The sequence below is a fragment of the Melanotaenia boesemani genome, chromosome 3 (assembly GCF_017639745.1).
Source record: "Melanotaenia boesemani isolate fMelBoe1 chromosome 3, fMelBoe1.pri, whole genome shotgun sequence".
Lineage (NCBI taxonomy): Eukaryota > Metazoa > Chordata > Actinopteri > Atheriniformes > Melanotaeniidae > Melanotaenia > Melanotaenia boesemani.
In genome coordinates, this window is record NC_055684.1 from 36,686,636 (window position 1) to 36,702,979 (window position 16,344).

A 16,344-nucleotide genomic window follows, 5' to 3' on the forward strand; every position below is an offset into this window, starting at 1 on the left:
ATGACACTCAGCTTTTCCTTTCCTTCCCATTTGACGACACAACCGTCTCAATGCAAATATCAGCATGCCTTACTGATATCGCCGCACAGATGAAGGATCGCCACCTTCACCTAAATCTGTCAGACAGAGTTTATTGTCTTTCCAGCCAATCCTTCCTTACCGCCACAGATAAGCGTGCAACTCAGCTATCACGCTACATCTTCTACCAGGAATCTTGGTGTCATGGTAGACAACCAGCTGACCTTTAAGGAGCATTGTGCCTCGGTTGCTCGGTCTTGCCGATTTACTCTCTACAACAGGGGTAGCCCACGTTTTCCAGATTTCCCTGCTCCAGCACACCTGACTCAAATTAAATGGATCCAACAGCCTATAAGGATCTCCACAATGACTCGTTAGTTTAAGTTAGGTGTGTTGGAGCACGGAAATCTGGAAAACCTGCCGGGCTGGGACCCTCGAGGACCAACGTTGGCTACCCCTGCTCTACAACATCAGGAGGATCAGACCCTACCTGACTGAACACACGGCACAGCTCCTGGTCCAGGCTCTGGTCATTTCACGCATTGACTACCGCATCTCCTTACTGGCAGGCCTGCATTTAACTGAAGCTGTAATTTCTACGAAAAGATGAGGCTACAGAAATATGGACTTATTGACTTCAGGTTGTGTCAAGCATGTTGTGTTGATTAAATGTTAGAAACTTTCAAAACTCTATTTTGGTTCCAGGTTTTAATGTAAAATCAACACATATAAAAGTTTATTGCTGGCCTACACGGGTAGTGCCCTGATCCAAACGGCAGCCTCTAAATATTGATTTTGTACTTGAAGGGCTTTAACAGTTTTTTATCTCCCTTTTTTCCTGTAAATGTAATTAGAACCACCCCTGGCAGTGAAAATTTATAGCATTACAAACGAACCCACAAAATGTAAAGCAGGTTTCTTTATGTAGTGAAAAGACTTTATATAAAATTGCTGCCAAGGCATGTTCTCTGAGCTCACCACTGTTCTTCTGTACTATTCTTGAAACTATCTTTAGCATGATTCCTCAGGAGAGGCGATTGGCCGACAACAGAGGGATGACAGGTTCAGTGGCTGGCCAGGCTGTGATGTCAGAATGAGTCAGGGCACCCGGGGGAAGCAAAAGGGAATATTTTAGCTCTAGCTCTGCTCTTACATCTCAAGAGTCCACAGGTGGGCCTGATTCCAGACAGGAAATGTAACGCCAGTGTGGAGCTGAGACACAACAACAGTCTTGAGTTTAAAATTAGTTCTTTCCTCACACGTGAAGGCTATCACATGAAGACTGAGTGGAATCTGTTGAGACTTGTGCTGTTTTCTTTAATTTATATATATTTTTTTTTTATTATTAATTTTAGTTTTTTTTTACTCTGTCACTGGGCTTTGACTCTCATCGGGCTGTGTTTGATATTGTGTAATGTTCAGTACTTCCCCACATCAGTCCCGTGGCCTCGGCAGATGGTAATAGATAGCTGTGATGAAATGGAAAGAGCTCTTCAAAGGGCAGGGCAACAACCTCTGACTAGAGTCTCTATGTTTATTTAGAGCATTTACAAAATTCATGCCTTGCTAATCACACCAGCAGACAGCCGCTTTCATCTTTCACACGCCTCTCAAAGTCAACTAGAGCCAGCACATCTCTTGAGAACAACCTCGTTGGAGTTTATGTGATTGGTTTGATGATCCCTGACATGCTCGGCTCCTTGACAAACTCATTTAAACAAATTTCATTATTTTTCCTGAGTATGAAAGCCTCTTTCTGATCATGATTTGTATATTAAGCATACAGGTTTGTTTGTTTATCATATTCTCTCCTGAACTTTTTTTTCTTGGGCTTCTGGGAGTTTTTAAATTCTTATACCTGGCATATATGTGTTTCCTGGGTAATCCAGTCAGCAGAGGATATCTATGCAACACCCCTTCTCTTTAACCAAATAAAAAAACATGACCTGCATCATTTCTGACAAGGTGCACACCCACTGAAGTCCAGTTTTGTACATCTGCATAATCTCAGTTTATCATTTAAGTTAATTGCTTATCCACAATTATAACCCGGACAGGCTGCAACTTGTAACCTCTCTTATAGCTTATATTATTATTAAAGATGAACATTAATGTGAAATTAGCCTTGAAAGTACTTTATTAATTTTAGATGGTGATCATAGAGCAACCTGTCCTGCTGGTCAACTGAGTCCATCAGAACTTGAGATTTTTGAAAAGCTCACTGCTGGACATTCTTTTTGCAAGGTTAAAAAGAAACTGCACATATTTGTGCCTTTCCAGGCTTTTCATTAATTTACACCACATCATGTTGGATATTTTGGGACTAAACAGGTGAAATTTTGAGTCACAGTTGGTTAGCTGCAGGCTACGTGTGCAGCCACCCAACATGCATTTACATGGACCAATGTGGATGCTCTTTGGTGAAAGGTATAGTAAACAAGTATATGATAAATAAAATAAATAAAATAAAAGTTCTGTTATATTTATGACATATAATGTTTGTTTGAACTACTCTGAAAGTTTTAAGGAAGAAATTAGACTGATTTGAGAGCATTTTGATAGATTTTGTTATACTTTTGAGGACTGGAGCTCTTTCTTGAGTCTTGAGATGGGTGGATGGGTTGTAAAAGAAAAACAAAAGGATGAAACAAACCAGAACCGTGAGTATTTCTCTGTGCAAAATGTTAAAGTTTCCACCAACAGTTACAGAAATGTGCATAATAGATGTCACTGTGCCATCCAGCGAGTCAGGGACGCAGAGTAAAAGGTCAGAAAGTTACATAATATGTCTTTAAAACCAAGAAGAAAGAACAAAAACAGCTGGATGTCCATCATTCTCCTTTGTTTCTGTCATGTTCTTTCCTATAATTAAAGGTGTCACGCTACTATGACATCACTCTGTTATGTTAAACCACGCTGGTTGGTTTAACACTGAAATATTTGTGAAAATGTAAAACAAAAAAAAAGACAGATGCCGAGCACAGAACGGACCGTCCCAGCTGACCTCCAAGTTATCGGGTCTTAAGAACTTCTGAATGTTTTTTAGAGTTGCTGAAAACAAACCACGTTATTGTAATCTTTCAGGAGTTTTTTATGTCAGTTAAATTGGACAGAAACAGAAGTACCTACACACCCACGCAGAGGATGAATGCGTACATTCTGCATGCGTAGACAATTTTTTGTGCTTTCTCCTAAAAGACGCACACACTTTATTCTTCATCCACATCTGGATGGGACCAGACCATGTGAGTGTGGGGGCGTATTGGCAGGCTGAAGGTGTCGGCAGGCAAATACACTGCAAGGGAAAGATGGAAAGAAGTGGAGGAAATAAAAGGAGAGAGAGATGAACAAGCAGATGAAGAGATGGGACAAAGTAAGCATGTGTCTGAGAAATGGATGACGCAGCAAGAAAAAGAAGACGGAAAAGAAATCCCCAAACAAGCGAGCCAGCTGGGGTGGGGGGGCTGTCAGATAGATGGACTGCAGACAGACATGTGTGGATGTCATCTGGCTATCAGTCAAACACAGAGAGAGAAAAAAGGTGGGGTGAGAGCTTCACAGAGGACCAAGGCTGGGGGTTTACAGCCTAATCCCAAAAACAGCTATATGTAGCAGGAGGGTGGGTGGCTTAGTTCTTGGGATAATGGCCGTCTCATGGCCCGTAACATCCTCTGACCCCGCAATGTCAACTTCTTCTTCAAGAAACCCCTGTTTGTGTTGGGGTTCCACTAAAATGAGGACTTGAGTTTAACTCAGACCCATGGGTCTAGAACACAAGGCCATGCTGTAAATCTCCGACTGTCGATCGGCGGAGGAAAACGTGATTTGCTCCATGATGTGATGTGCTCCATGGAAGTACAAGCTGCAACAGTAGACAACCTTCAGAGAAGGGAGCTTGTATTTCTGAGTATCTAAAGACCTGCATCATCCGTTTACTACTTACTTTCAAGTCATTACACATATATTTATCTCTAAGAATTCCTAAGCACCTGTTGGTTTGTTGCTGCTATTAATCAGGTCACATCAGATTGAGTGTATCCATCCAAAGGCTTGAATATAGCCTTGGATAACAGTATTAATGTCATATGGACCAAGTGGATTCTTGCATACATGCAAGGCATCTATTAGTAATTTACATTGGGTAAACCAAACACAGGAGATATCCAGCTGGTTGCAATCTGCAACTTCACCACTAGATGTCATTGTCGTTCACACTGAAGCTTTGTGTTTTAATGTGTAGCCTCAATTCCCAAAGAAGTTAAACATATTTTATTTCCAGTAGAACTTAAACAACATATTAGATGGTTAAACTGAGACATTTTACCATTTGATAAAAAATATTCACTGAGTTTGAATCTGATGACAGCAACACATCTGTAAAAAGTAGTTCCAGGGTGATGTTCAGCATGGTGTAAAAAGTAGTTCCAGGGTGATGTTCAGCATGGTGTAAAAAGTAGTTCCAGGGTGATGTTCAGCATGGTGTAAAAAGTAGTTCCAGGGTGATGTTCGGCACGGTGCAAAAAGTAGTTCCAGGGTGATGTTCGGCACGGTGTAAAAAGTAGTTCCAGGGTGATGTTCGGCACGGTGTAAAAAGTAGTTCCAGGGTGATGTTCGGCACGGTGTAAAAAGTAGTTCCAGGGTGATGTTCGGCACGGTGTAAAAAGTAGTTCCAGGGTGATGTTCAGCATGGTGTAGCATCCCCTGTACTTTCAACAACTATCTGTAAACATCCGGAAAGTGAGGAGACCAGTTGCTGGAGTTTTAGGAGAGGAATGTTGACCTATTCTGGTCTGATGCAGGATTCTAGCTGCTCAAGAATCCTTAATTACTGAAGTTTTAATTAAATGTTGTGTACTGGTGAAAGGTCTGGACTGCAGGCAGGCCAGTTCAGCAGCCAGACTCTTCTCCTGTGAAGCCATGCTGCTGTGATGGATGCAGGATGTGGCCTGTCTGCAAGGCCTTCCCTGAAAGAGACGTTGTCTGGATGGGAGCAGATGTTGCTCTAAAACCTCCATGTACTTTTCAGCATTGATGGAGCTTCACAGATGTGGAAGCTGCCCACGCCATAGGCACTGATGCAGCCCCATCCCATCAGAGATGCAGCTTTTCACCTGTCCACTGATAACAAGCTGGATGCTCCCTCTCCTCTTTAGTCTGCAGGACACGTTGTCCATGCTTTCCAGACACAAGTCACATTTTTGTCCAGTTTTCCACGTTGCCTCAGACCATTTTAAATGAGGTTTGGTCCAGAGAAGATGATGGTTTCTTAATGGTGAACACATATGGTGTCTTTGCATGGTGGAGTTTTAACCTGGTTTTGGTGGATTTCAGGGTGAACTGTGTTCACAGACCGTGATTTCTGGAAGTCCTCCTGAGCCAATGCAGTGGTCTCCAGTAGAGAAGTGTGTCTGTTTTTGATGCAGTGCTGCCCAAGGACCCCATACTCGCCTACCTCCGGACTAACCCATGCACACAGAGGTTCCTCCTAAGTCTGCCTCTTTTGATAATGTTATACACTGTACATAGTCTTCAAAGTCTTCACAATTTTACACTGAGCAACATTTTTAAACAATCTGTTTCACAAGTTTTAGATGCAGATTGTCTCAGACTACTGAGACTCTATCGTTACATCTGAGAGGCTCTGCCTCTCTGAAATGCTCCTATTATACCCAGTCATGTTCCTGACCTGTTGCCAGTTAACCTAATCAGCAGTCAAATGCCATTTCAGTTTTTAATTTTTGCCAATTACGTTTCTATTCTTTGTTGCCCCTCTTGAATTTTGAATTTTGAATTTCCCTTTGGGATTAATAAAGTATTTTTCATTTTCATTCATTCATTCATTCAACAGTTAATAGATGTGTTGCTGCTATCAGAGTCGATGAGATTTACAAATCAATGTATTCTGTTTTCGATTTACATTTTACTTTTTTTGTAGTTGGGGTTGTATTTATACCCACCTATTTTTAAATAAAAGTGGGGAAAAAAGTAAAGGAAAAAATACCTAAAAAAGGAAATGAAAAAAAAATGTTGGTAAAATTGCTTGTAAAATATTTAATAATGATAAACATTCAGTTTAAGGTCCCAGAGGTGAAACTGACTTGAAATTTCTTTTAAAGGTAGTGTTTCTTTAAAACGCTGTTGACCTTTGTTGTCCAAAATGACAAAGTTTATCCTAAAAGGCGTGTCCTTGTAAGGCTTGCTTTGTTTAAATTCCAACTCATTTTCCTCTTTCTCCATAGCCTGTTTGCGGGCAGCATTCCAAGGATGGCATTCATCAGCGTGGGCGGTTTCATCTTCCTGGGAGCCTACGAGAAGGTGCGCCGTACTTTACTATAGCAGGAAGTCCCCACTGGCAGTCCTGAGCCCTAACATGGTGGAGGGACTCCAGTTTCACCATCTCTGGAAGTAGCAACCCCGTCCCCTGCTGGGGGCCCCTGCCCTTTTGTGCAGCCAGGCCCTGAGAAGCACCTTGGAGCCAGTGCATCCCCCATAGTGCTGCATCCCTGCTCATTAGCACTGGATTCTACTGCAGCATCACTGGTTGCTATGTGCTTACTGTTTTATTTATGTGCATGTGAGCAAGTTCTGAAATTAAAAATTGTGTTTTTATATACATTAAGTAAAGTTTGGTGGTTTCTCTGGCTTCCTGTAGAACCCTCAAGGTTCCACTCCTCCCTGGTTTAGTGTAGTTTGGAGTGCATAGTCCATTTTTTTCTCCTTTCTATTAAACCAAGCCACCTGCATATAAGACCCACCAGGGAGACGCAGCAATATGTCACCATTGTTACATTCCTGCAAGAGCAAAACTGACCTCATCCACCTGCAAGAGCCTTCTTTTTTCTTCTTCTTTACTTAAGATTCCTCTAACAATAGAGCACTTTGTTAAATTAACGAGGCTGTAGGTTTATGTAGAGGCTCAGGTGTTCTGCACAAGCTTCTTCATTACAGCTCAGGGTATACCTGTCATGACTTTGTTTTGTTCTTTCTTTCTTTTCTTTTTTACATGACTGAACAAGGTTATCCAGTTACGCACTTCTGGTTGTGGTGTTTTTATCTCTCTGCCTTCTTTGTTTTGTGTAAATAACTGATGATTTGATACAAACAGTTTAAGCACTGAGGTCATTTTTTTTAATTGTAACTTTAAAAAATTTTTTTTTAAATATATAAGCCGTATAATAGCAAACTCACTTGCATTCAGTTTTAATTATTAGATTTTATAGTGTAACATGAGCATAGTCATTAAAGGGTAAATATGCACATAAGAAATCACAAAAGAAAAACTTTTCCTACCACTTGTGTTTGGCCAAGCAGATGTTTTTGATTGTGAGACATCAGCTGCTCGGGGCCCAGAAGGTTGAGACAAACACGTCTTTGTCTCGTCTTACAGCAGTTTGGTGTTCCCGACTCACCATCCGCAGAATGTTTGTGATGTGGCAATAAGGACAAGACGCAAAGAATGTTTGGAATTAACTTTAATGAGGGGATTTCTTAAGATTTCATTCAATCATTGACATGTTTTAGATTATCGTACGGCTCCTGGAAAACACAAGTTTTCCACTCCTCAGCCATGTTTCACTTATTTAGAAAACTGAACTGACTTCAGGACTAACAAACTGCTCTTATACATCTTAGTGACAAAGTGTAGGTAACATGTGGAACAACAGTCAGAGTATCTTTGCCCCCCCTCCCGTGGATTCAGCGACATGGCTCTGTTGTCCTTCAGGAGTCAGTACAGAGGTAAAGCTGAAGATACATGGCCTCACAGGTGGGACTGTATGTCATCCTGCGTGTCACTAGCCTGTTGAACAACAATGGCTGGTGTGTGATTGGTGGAGGCCATGGCCAGGGGCATGTCAATCATCCGGTGACATCCATCTGGAATGCACATTCTGGCCCCGAGTCAGCCTCCAGTCAATAGCAAATATTTTAAACAGACTGCAGAAGGGTAAGGAAAAAAAGCCTGCTGTCTTTGGAGCGTCAAGGAGCCAGGAGACATTCCTGGTTGGAAGATTAGCTTTGTGTGTATTTGCCGAGTGTGTATGTGGTCCAGGCACAAGCTAGTTGACTGCTTTGAAGATCAAGGTCTCTGGATTTCATGTCGTAGTGCGAGCTCCATTTGAATTGATGACTTCTCCATAACCACCATGAAAAGATCGCAACGCTAAATGCTAACTCAGCTGGTGTCTGCAACAAAAACATCCCTTCTTTGTGTTTTCACTGGTTAAAAAAAAACAAGCACAACACTGGTACTAATAGCAAAATGTGACTTTTTATTAGACACTTCAACGCCATGTTAGACACTTCACTGTTTTAGCTTTGACATTGGTACAACGGCTTCAAACAGTTTGCTTCAATAAATTAGTCTTAGAACATGAACTGCACCTCACTCCCTCTTGTCACTTTAACCTGCTACACCGGGGTCCGTTTTCATGCAGGTAAAAATCGTCTGATAGGTGCGATCGCGTGTAACAAGAGGAGCGTGTCCTTCGCTTTACCTCATTGAGGCGACTGGTTGCAGAGTACAGCTCAGATTGAGGAAACACATGCATGCCTTAAACATTGTAACCGAACCTGACCCAGTGTGACAGCCCGGGGAGAGCCTGACTGCATTAATCCTAGTTTGGTTAGAATACATTACAAGCCTCCCGACTGCTCGCAATCCCTTAAAACATGAAACAAAACGGTAGTGATGACGTAACTGAGGGGGGATACTGGCCAGTTGCTCCTGAATGCAAACAATGGATGTTGTTGCATTTTACAGCAGTTCATAAATCCAATTAAACCCACATATTTGTGCTCAAAAGCACGCGTTTGTAGCTTTAATGGTGAATGTGACCAAGAATGTTATATAAGAGAAGCATTTATTCCAAGTAGATCGGAGCAGCTTTGCAGTGATGTGTTGGAAAACAGGTGGAAGAGCCTTCAGCAGTACAGCATGAGCTGGTGACGTCGACTGTGTCAAAATATGTGGAATGTCTCCTTGCATGGAGAAGGAGAAGGTTCCTGCATCCCTGCTGGCAGATGATGTGCACAATCTGCTTGTTCATGAAGAGAGTATAAAAAGTGCTTAAACCGACCACTTCGCACCCTCTGACGTACCGAAATAATTGACATCAAAGCTCAACCTTCATTCAACAACAATGCATGTGTGATGTATGTTACCATGGGGCCGTAGCTGGCACAGTTTGTCTCAAAGAAAACAAAAAGAAAAACATTCAAGTGCAATCAAGTGTTTTGTTTGCTATAAAAAAAGTGTACCTGCATTTCAGAAAAAAATGTCTATATACGCTTTTACAGGTAGTTTTCTTTGATCAAGCAATAAGGCACTGCAGCTGAATGTTGGTAAAAGCTGTTTTTTTCCCTCTAACAAAAATAAAAATATCACTCCTTTCTTTGTCATGCACATATATTCAAACACTCTTTTGTAAAAGTTATATAATATATAAGAAAACTCTTATGTACAGTCAAAAGTCCCAAGTTAAAGTTCTCTTTTTCTCCCCGCTGCACATAATTACACTGTACAAGATTCCCTACGTTTACATGCTTCAAATGCAAGTCACATTTTTGGAGCTGAAAATTTTTTTTGTTTGTTTGTTTAGTTGTTTTCTTTTTAATTAGTCATCTCCCAAAGGAAGATTTTTAAACTATGTACAGCTGATACGCTCAGATGGGACGCCACCCACACAAGCTCCACCTTCAAACTCCGGATGCCCCCCTCCCCTCACCCCTACCTTTTCCCCACTCCCAGCGCTCCTTTGACAGTCTGCATCCAGGAGGCTTGGGACTGTTCCCCCTCGATATGAGGTAGCAGTTTATTTCCCAGTGCAAAGAGAGAAAAACAAAAATGAAACAAGTCCACATTTTGGGGTGAAGTCAGCGTCTGTTAGTCGCTAGCTCTCCTCAGAGGGGCGCTCTCACTCTGAGAGGCTCTGAGGGTGTGTCCGTTTGCCAGCAGAGTCTGCCTGAACTCTGGCTCACAGTCAGTGTCCAGGCACCCGTGGGTTGTCACGCCGACCAGCTTCACCGGCTTGTGGAAAGAGTCGTCCTGCAGCAGGGCGCTCGCCAGCATCTGTCCCCCTCTGCTCACTGATGAACAAAAAGAAGAGAGGGTGCTGGATAGTTAAACGGGCCAAGTCGATGAATTGACATGCAAATGGACAAATATGCATCCAGCTTTAGGAGAATGAGGCAGTGGAACGTGTGTACAGAGCTGTGTTGAGGTGTGGAAGTGAGAAATGTATTTAGGGGCTGATTCTGCTGATATAGCTTCTTGCTACAGGAGCTAAATCCCAGAGCAGGCCCGGGCGTGCATTTGGAGGGGTTTGGCAGCAGCAAGAGCTCTGTGCTGGCGTTCAGTGTGTGTGTTTCTGCTGAACTGGTCTGCTCTGGGCAGGCAGCAATGAGATGCAGGTAGAAGACAATCAATCAGCAATCACGTTTCTCATGGTTTCACTTGATACTGTACAACTGATACTCTTGAGGGAGAGTGCAAAGCTTTAGGAAGTGTCCTGAATATTTGGGTTAAGGTTGTTGGAATTTCTTCTGGACCTAAATCGTCTTACCTTTTCTATCGTCTTGTAACGTATTGTGGTTTTGTGGGAACGTGGGTTCTTGAATGTCTTTTCGGAGCCCGTAGGTAGTCCCGTTGCAGAGCGGAGTAGCTGCATGTGACCGCAAGTCTTGCTGCTCTGCTGGGTGACAGTGGGAGTAAGGAGGGGGGACAAACTGCTGCTGGTACTCCACGCCGCGAGCAGGACCGAACCCATGAGCCAGGTAGTCGGGATCTTTGGAGTAGCTGTTGCCGGTCTCCATGCAATCTGTGCAGAGTACTGCTCCATCGAAACCTACGAATTTAAAAAGAAATAACATTTAACCTATGTGCCCTCTTCAAATTTACTACCCCTTGGTGACCTTTGTGGCCAAAAATACCGCCACCACATATCAGACATTTTTAGAATTTTAACCCTTTAAATGGTAGTTTGAATATTTGAATTACCGGCTTATACATTACTTATACATTACTTATTACTTATACAAAGAAAAACAAAAACTGAATTATTTTCCATATAATAAATATTAGAGAGATGGGTCTTTTTTGGTGATTAGATACCTGCACGTGTCAAAGATTAGAAACAAAATTGATTCGATTCCATTTGTATTTTTGATGTATTATCAGAAACTCCTGTGTCAAAAATGTATATGCGCAAAAAACTGCTATAAAATAAAATTGTTTCATAAAACACTTGAACACCTTTAAACCTGCTCAAAACTATAAAACATTTAATTATTTTAAGACTTTTAACTCTTTAATTAATAAAGATGGCATATAATTATTTAAAAACATATAAAACATTAAATATTTTCTATAAAATCAATATTACTTGCATTGGGCTTTGGTGGTGATTAGATTATTAGTTAAGTCAAAGATTAGCAACTAAATTGATTTGATGTCATTAGTTTTTTTTTATGTTTATCAGATACTTCCTTTGGTGACCTTAATGGCCAAAAATGTCCCACTGACTTCCACTAAAACTACACATTTTTATCTCACTGTCATCACAGTTTAAGCTATTCCTTCTTTAATGCTAGCATTTCATTTGGAAGGACAGAAGTGATATTAAACATTTTGCTGGATTTCACCCGATTCAACTGGTTTCCGACTGTAGGCAGATGCAGGAAATACTGGTATTTTTGACAGTGGGTAAAAATGAATCAACACAGTATAAAAGACAAGAAACTGGCTTTAGGAAAAAAGTGTCTAGTTATTGCAAAACTTCCAGCCCTGCTACAAAGCAGCCAAATGATCACCAAGTTTAAAAACAAAATAAAGTTGATGAAAAATGAAGAAATTATTAAAGGCACATCTGCATTTAAACACTGAGCTGCACAGAGCAGGTCTGCATATGTGAAACTCTCAGGTACCTGTGGGGTCCACAACATGCCCGTTGGGCTGAGGTCCTCCACCGGCCTCCACACGGATACATGCGTCCTGTCGCTCGGACAGAGTGCCCTGGGAGGAGAGGTAGCTGGGTACGTCTGGAGGAACAATCGTCTCATCTAGGGATGCAAAAGAGATACAACTGACACCGGAGCTTAAACAGGGAACTGAGTAAATCAGTACAGGTATGGATTTCCACTGACACCATCAGCACAGCAGATACAAACTCACCTGTGTTGGTCACGCTGCACTCCTCACTCTTCTTCCTGGTCTGGTAGATGATGCACACCCACACCAGCGAGGTCACAACAATACTCGTGACCACAGCGATGATGATGATGCCTATGGTGACTGTGCTGAAGATGCACATCCTCCTGGCATGTTCGGTCACTTCCAGCTGGCTGTGGGCACGCTCCGTACCCAGCGTGTTGGACATGAGGCAGGTGTAGCGGCCGGCGTCCTCCAGCAAGGCGGAGCTGATGACCAGCAGCTGGTTCCCGGAGGTGAAGTGGTGCCTGTCTGAGGGGAGCAGCGGCTGGTCGTTGTGTAGCCAGGTGATGCGGGGAGGCGGGCTGCCGAGGGCTTTACACTGCAGCGCTACGGTGTCCCCGATAGTTACGCTGCGGTCCCCCAGACCCTGGACCAGGTGAGGCGATTCTGTGGTACGTTATGACATCAGAGATTTAAGTTTCAGCTGTCAGGTTTCCCCAAAACTAAACTGAAAACTGTAACTGATGTAAAACTGATGTTTTACCACCACTAAAAGCTTATCTCTTGATGACGGTCTCATTCAGCTGTGATATCTACACATCTGAGGTCAAATCTGAGGCTGATAAATTCTGACATCGGTTAACTTTTTATCGCAACACACATACAAGATTTCTCTGGGGCACAATCCACCGTGGAACAATGTTTTCAGTGTTTCTCTTAGTAACTTCACATACTGGAGAAAGGAGCACATTGAACTGAACCAGTCTGTGTGTGTGTGTGTGCGTAGGCCGGCCTCTCAGACTGAGCACTTCCCCTCTCAGTGGGACATACACAGATTAAGAGATCTCACTTAACCCACTTCAGCTGCCCTTCTTTTCTCTATCAATACTTTCTTCCTCTCTATCAATCCCTCCCCCTTCATCTTTTTCTTTTCTCTAAATCCCATACACCACTCACACACTCCACCATTCCTGTTCTTCTTTGGCTCCCCATTTTTCTCCCCTACCTCTCTTTACCAGACAAGGGCCCCTTGACTGCTGCCATCCCCCTCCTCATCCTCTCTCCAACCCACCCTCTCTCTCTTTCTGTCTCTCAAACCCAAACATGACAAATCCAGCACACAGGCAGGTTGGTTGCTCCAATATTTTACATTGCTGAGTGGATTAACACTCGGTTTGACCTGCAGAGAAGTCACACAGCATGAAAATGTGTCACTAACCCAAATTCATCAGTGTGGTCAAGTTAAATATAGAAACTGTTGCTTCTGGGCTTTTTAAGAGGTGTTAAGGCTTTTTTTGTTTTGTAACTGTCCAACAAGATGTTTCTTTGCTCAGTTGAAAGACAAAAGACAAAGATAAGCTATGTGCTGGTTAGAGGAGAGAAGCTCTGTTTTGTTTAAGAGTGTAAAACAGCCAATAAACTGGGAGCACTGAGGCCTGCAGTGAAGCAGCCATGACTGTCCCTCCCACCGAGAGAAGAGAAAGGGGTGGGAATGTCTAACAAACACCCCTCTGTGAGTACCCCGCCCCCTTCTCTTTGACCCCAAAGTGTGACCCCTGGCCCCTGACCTGCAGCACGGCCGCAGCTGCCGAGAAAAGAAAAATATAAAGCTTCTCATTCTGCAGCCCCCGGGCTGACCAAGTCCCAACTGAGTGCAGCTATTTACAAGCACTCATTTTTTTAAAAATGTGGGAATATGATCAACGGCGCGCCGTGCAGAGCAATACCAGAAATTCACAGCCCTTACCCAGCACGGTGAGGGTGGCGTTGGCGGAGACGGTGCCCGCCGTGTTCCTGGCGGTGCAGCTGTACACGCCCATGTCCTCCGGCTTCACCTCCATGATGAAGAAGACGTCGTCGTCGGGCATGACATGCATTCGGCGCTCGCGGGCAGCAGGGAAGTCTGTGCCGCCGTCTTTTTGCCAGGCGATCTGAGGTGCAGGGTGACCCTCAGCGGCACACTCCAGCCGGGCAGTGCGACCCATTGGGATGGTGCTGTCCCGGGGAGTCTTCACGAAGGATGGGAGCACTGTGGACGAAGAGCACATGAAGTCCATAGATGTAGTCAACCAAAGCAACAATTAAATTTAGATAACGAAAGTAGTCCAACACATTTATGCGTCATTTATGGATATTTAGTTGAAGCTTAACAGCAATCATTAAGTCTGTCAGCTCAAAAATGTCAAACCCAAAAAGAATTCAATATTTCTCTGCAAATACAAACTCTGTAAACACTTGTGAGAGGAGGTAGCATCATCACAGATGCAAGTATTAAAGTAGATGAGGATGGAACATTGGAAAAATGACTATTTTTGCATTTTATGGTACATAACCCCTTTGAAAATTCCCTAAGTAAACAAAAACACAAGGTGAGCATTATCTGTGGAAAGATTCATGGAGGTGAAGTGAAATAAAGTTCCAGAGGTTTTAGTTAAGAGATAGCGAGGCGGTTTTCAGTGAGGTCTTCGTCATCTGAAATGTGGGACACACAACGCTATCCTCCTGTCTTTGAAATCATCTCCAGCATTTCTTCTGTGGTGTTTCTTTTGATACCATTTTATCTAAAAGTGGCTAAAAATTGGCCAAAAACACTGCAAATGGTGGATAAATATATACTTTCTGTAATTCTGGTACCCCTTGTAACTCTTCGATTTGCATAATTAACCTCTCACTTTTAATAACGGGATCCAAAAGAATTACACTGTTTACATCCATCTCACTAATTAACAGTAAGAAGGTAAATATTTGTGACACAGAATGACTGACACTTGTCTTTGTCTAATCAAATCTATGCAAGGAGGCAGGAAATAATGATTTTGGAGCAGAAACTTCTCCCAGAGGATACTGGGAAAAGGAGTTTTTAAGTTAATGTGATTTTATTGCACTGGACAGAAGTTTCGGAGGAAAGACAGCAAAAGTAGGACAGAATTTCTGATGATGTTTTTCAAAATATGAACTCTAATTTTAGCCTCGTTTTGCTTGGGAATCTTGGATGGAACAAGATTAAACTTAGTTTGCACATTCTGTAAGATTTGTGCTATTATTGGAGGCATAGTTTGTCCGTGCACATGCCATGGGGTGAACAGGTGCAGCCAGGATTTGCATTTACAACTTTTTGCAGACTTTGTTTACCTGCTTTTAATAGGGATGTTGGGTATTAAGAGGTTAAGGATTACAAGTGGTCCCACACTTCTTCCAAACACATTTTCCCAGCTGCTGCTGGTATTTAGAAGTGGGAACTGCAGGATGAGAGTACAAATTCCCATCGGAAACCAGCCAATGAGAAAGATGTCCTCATTAGAGCCGAAACATCACAGAAATACATTTCAAAACGGCTGTTCAGTTCTGGCTGGATCCTCAATGTCCTGTTTTCCCTCTGTGTTAATAGTCATGCTAGCTGAAACCATAACGACCAAATTCTCCACTGATATTTCCACAAAAATCAATAACATTCCTCCCAAATAACAACATACCGTTGACGATGACGGGAGCCTTGCTGGAGTAGGTGGAGCCAAAGTGGTTGGTGATGATGCACTGGTAGAGTCCCTCGTGAGCAAAAGTGACACGTCGCAGGTGCAGGATGGTGGTGTACTCCATCACACCGCCTGCTGCACCCGGCGCATCAGGTGTCGCACCTTGGTGGTGAGCACGCACGTGTGCGTAGTTCTCCATCTCGGCGTGGCGAAGCAGCTCCTGGTCCTTCCACCAGGCAAAGGTCATGGGGGAGGAGCTGCTGCTTGCAGCCGTGCAGGTGAGGCGCACGTCACTGCCGAGAACCGTCACCGTGGTCTCTGGCTGAACGGTGATCTGGGGTTTGGGGAGGCCATCTAAAGGAATGGAGAAGGGGAAAATAAGTCACGTGTGAATAAGAGAGGGGGTGGTAAATCACATGTGTGATAGAAGATGCACGCATGACTCACCGCACACAAAACTACTGGATGGAGCTTGGAAGATGCTGGTGCCCTGCAGGCTCACCGGGTGGGCGCAGCTGGCATTGACACCGGCCTGCAAACCGTGTGCAACCAACCAGCCGGGCAGCCACTGGAGCTGGCAGTCACACAGGAAGCTGTTGCTCTGAATCAGACTACAGAAGAGAGGAGGATACTGGATCACTTCAGCTGCATCTGTTACTGAAAGCACATTTCTGAGAGTGTGTGCAGATGCCAAAACCTAAGAAG

The 16,344-nt window shown here is 43.2% G+C and overlaps 2 protein-coding genes across 4 annotated transcripts in view; one reads left to right on the top strand and one right to left on the bottom strand.

Annotated features, from left to right (window-relative positions):
• Positions 1–6,631, top strand: part of slc25a26 (solute carrier family 25 member 26) — a 63,198-nt gene extending 56,567 nt beyond the window's left edge. For all 3 annotated transcript variants that reach the window (XM_041979672.1, XM_041979671.1, XM_041979673.1), the window contains one exon: positions 6,258–6,631. In XM_041979672.1, coding sequence (XP_041835606.1) covers positions 6,258–6,354 — 97 coding nt within the window. In that variant the 3' untranslated portion in view covers positions 6,355–6,631. The remainder of the gene's footprint in view (positions 1–6,257) is intronic.
• A 1,637-nt stretch (positions 6,632–8,268) lies between these two features.
• lrig1 (leucine-rich repeats and immunoglobulin-like domains 1) overlaps positions 8,269–16,344 on the bottom strand; it is a 33,255-nt gene continuing 25,179 nt past the window's right edge. Inside the window, exons 12-18 of the mRNA XM_041979670.1 lie at positions 16,087–16,250; positions 15,640–15,993; positions 13,914–14,195; positions 12,188–12,613; positions 11,941–12,075; positions 10,581–10,862; positions 8,269–10,104 (exon numbers count right to left, since the gene is read on the bottom strand). Coding sequence (XP_041835604.1) covers positions 9,902–10,104; positions 10,581–10,862; positions 11,941–12,075; positions 12,188–12,613; positions 13,914–14,195; positions 15,640–15,993; positions 16,087–16,250 — 1,846 coding nt within the window. The 3' untranslated portion in view covers positions 8,269–9,901. The remainder of the gene's footprint in view (positions 10,105–10,580; positions 10,863–11,940; positions 12,076–12,187; positions 12,614–13,913; positions 14,196–15,639; positions 15,994–16,086; positions 16,251–16,344) is intronic.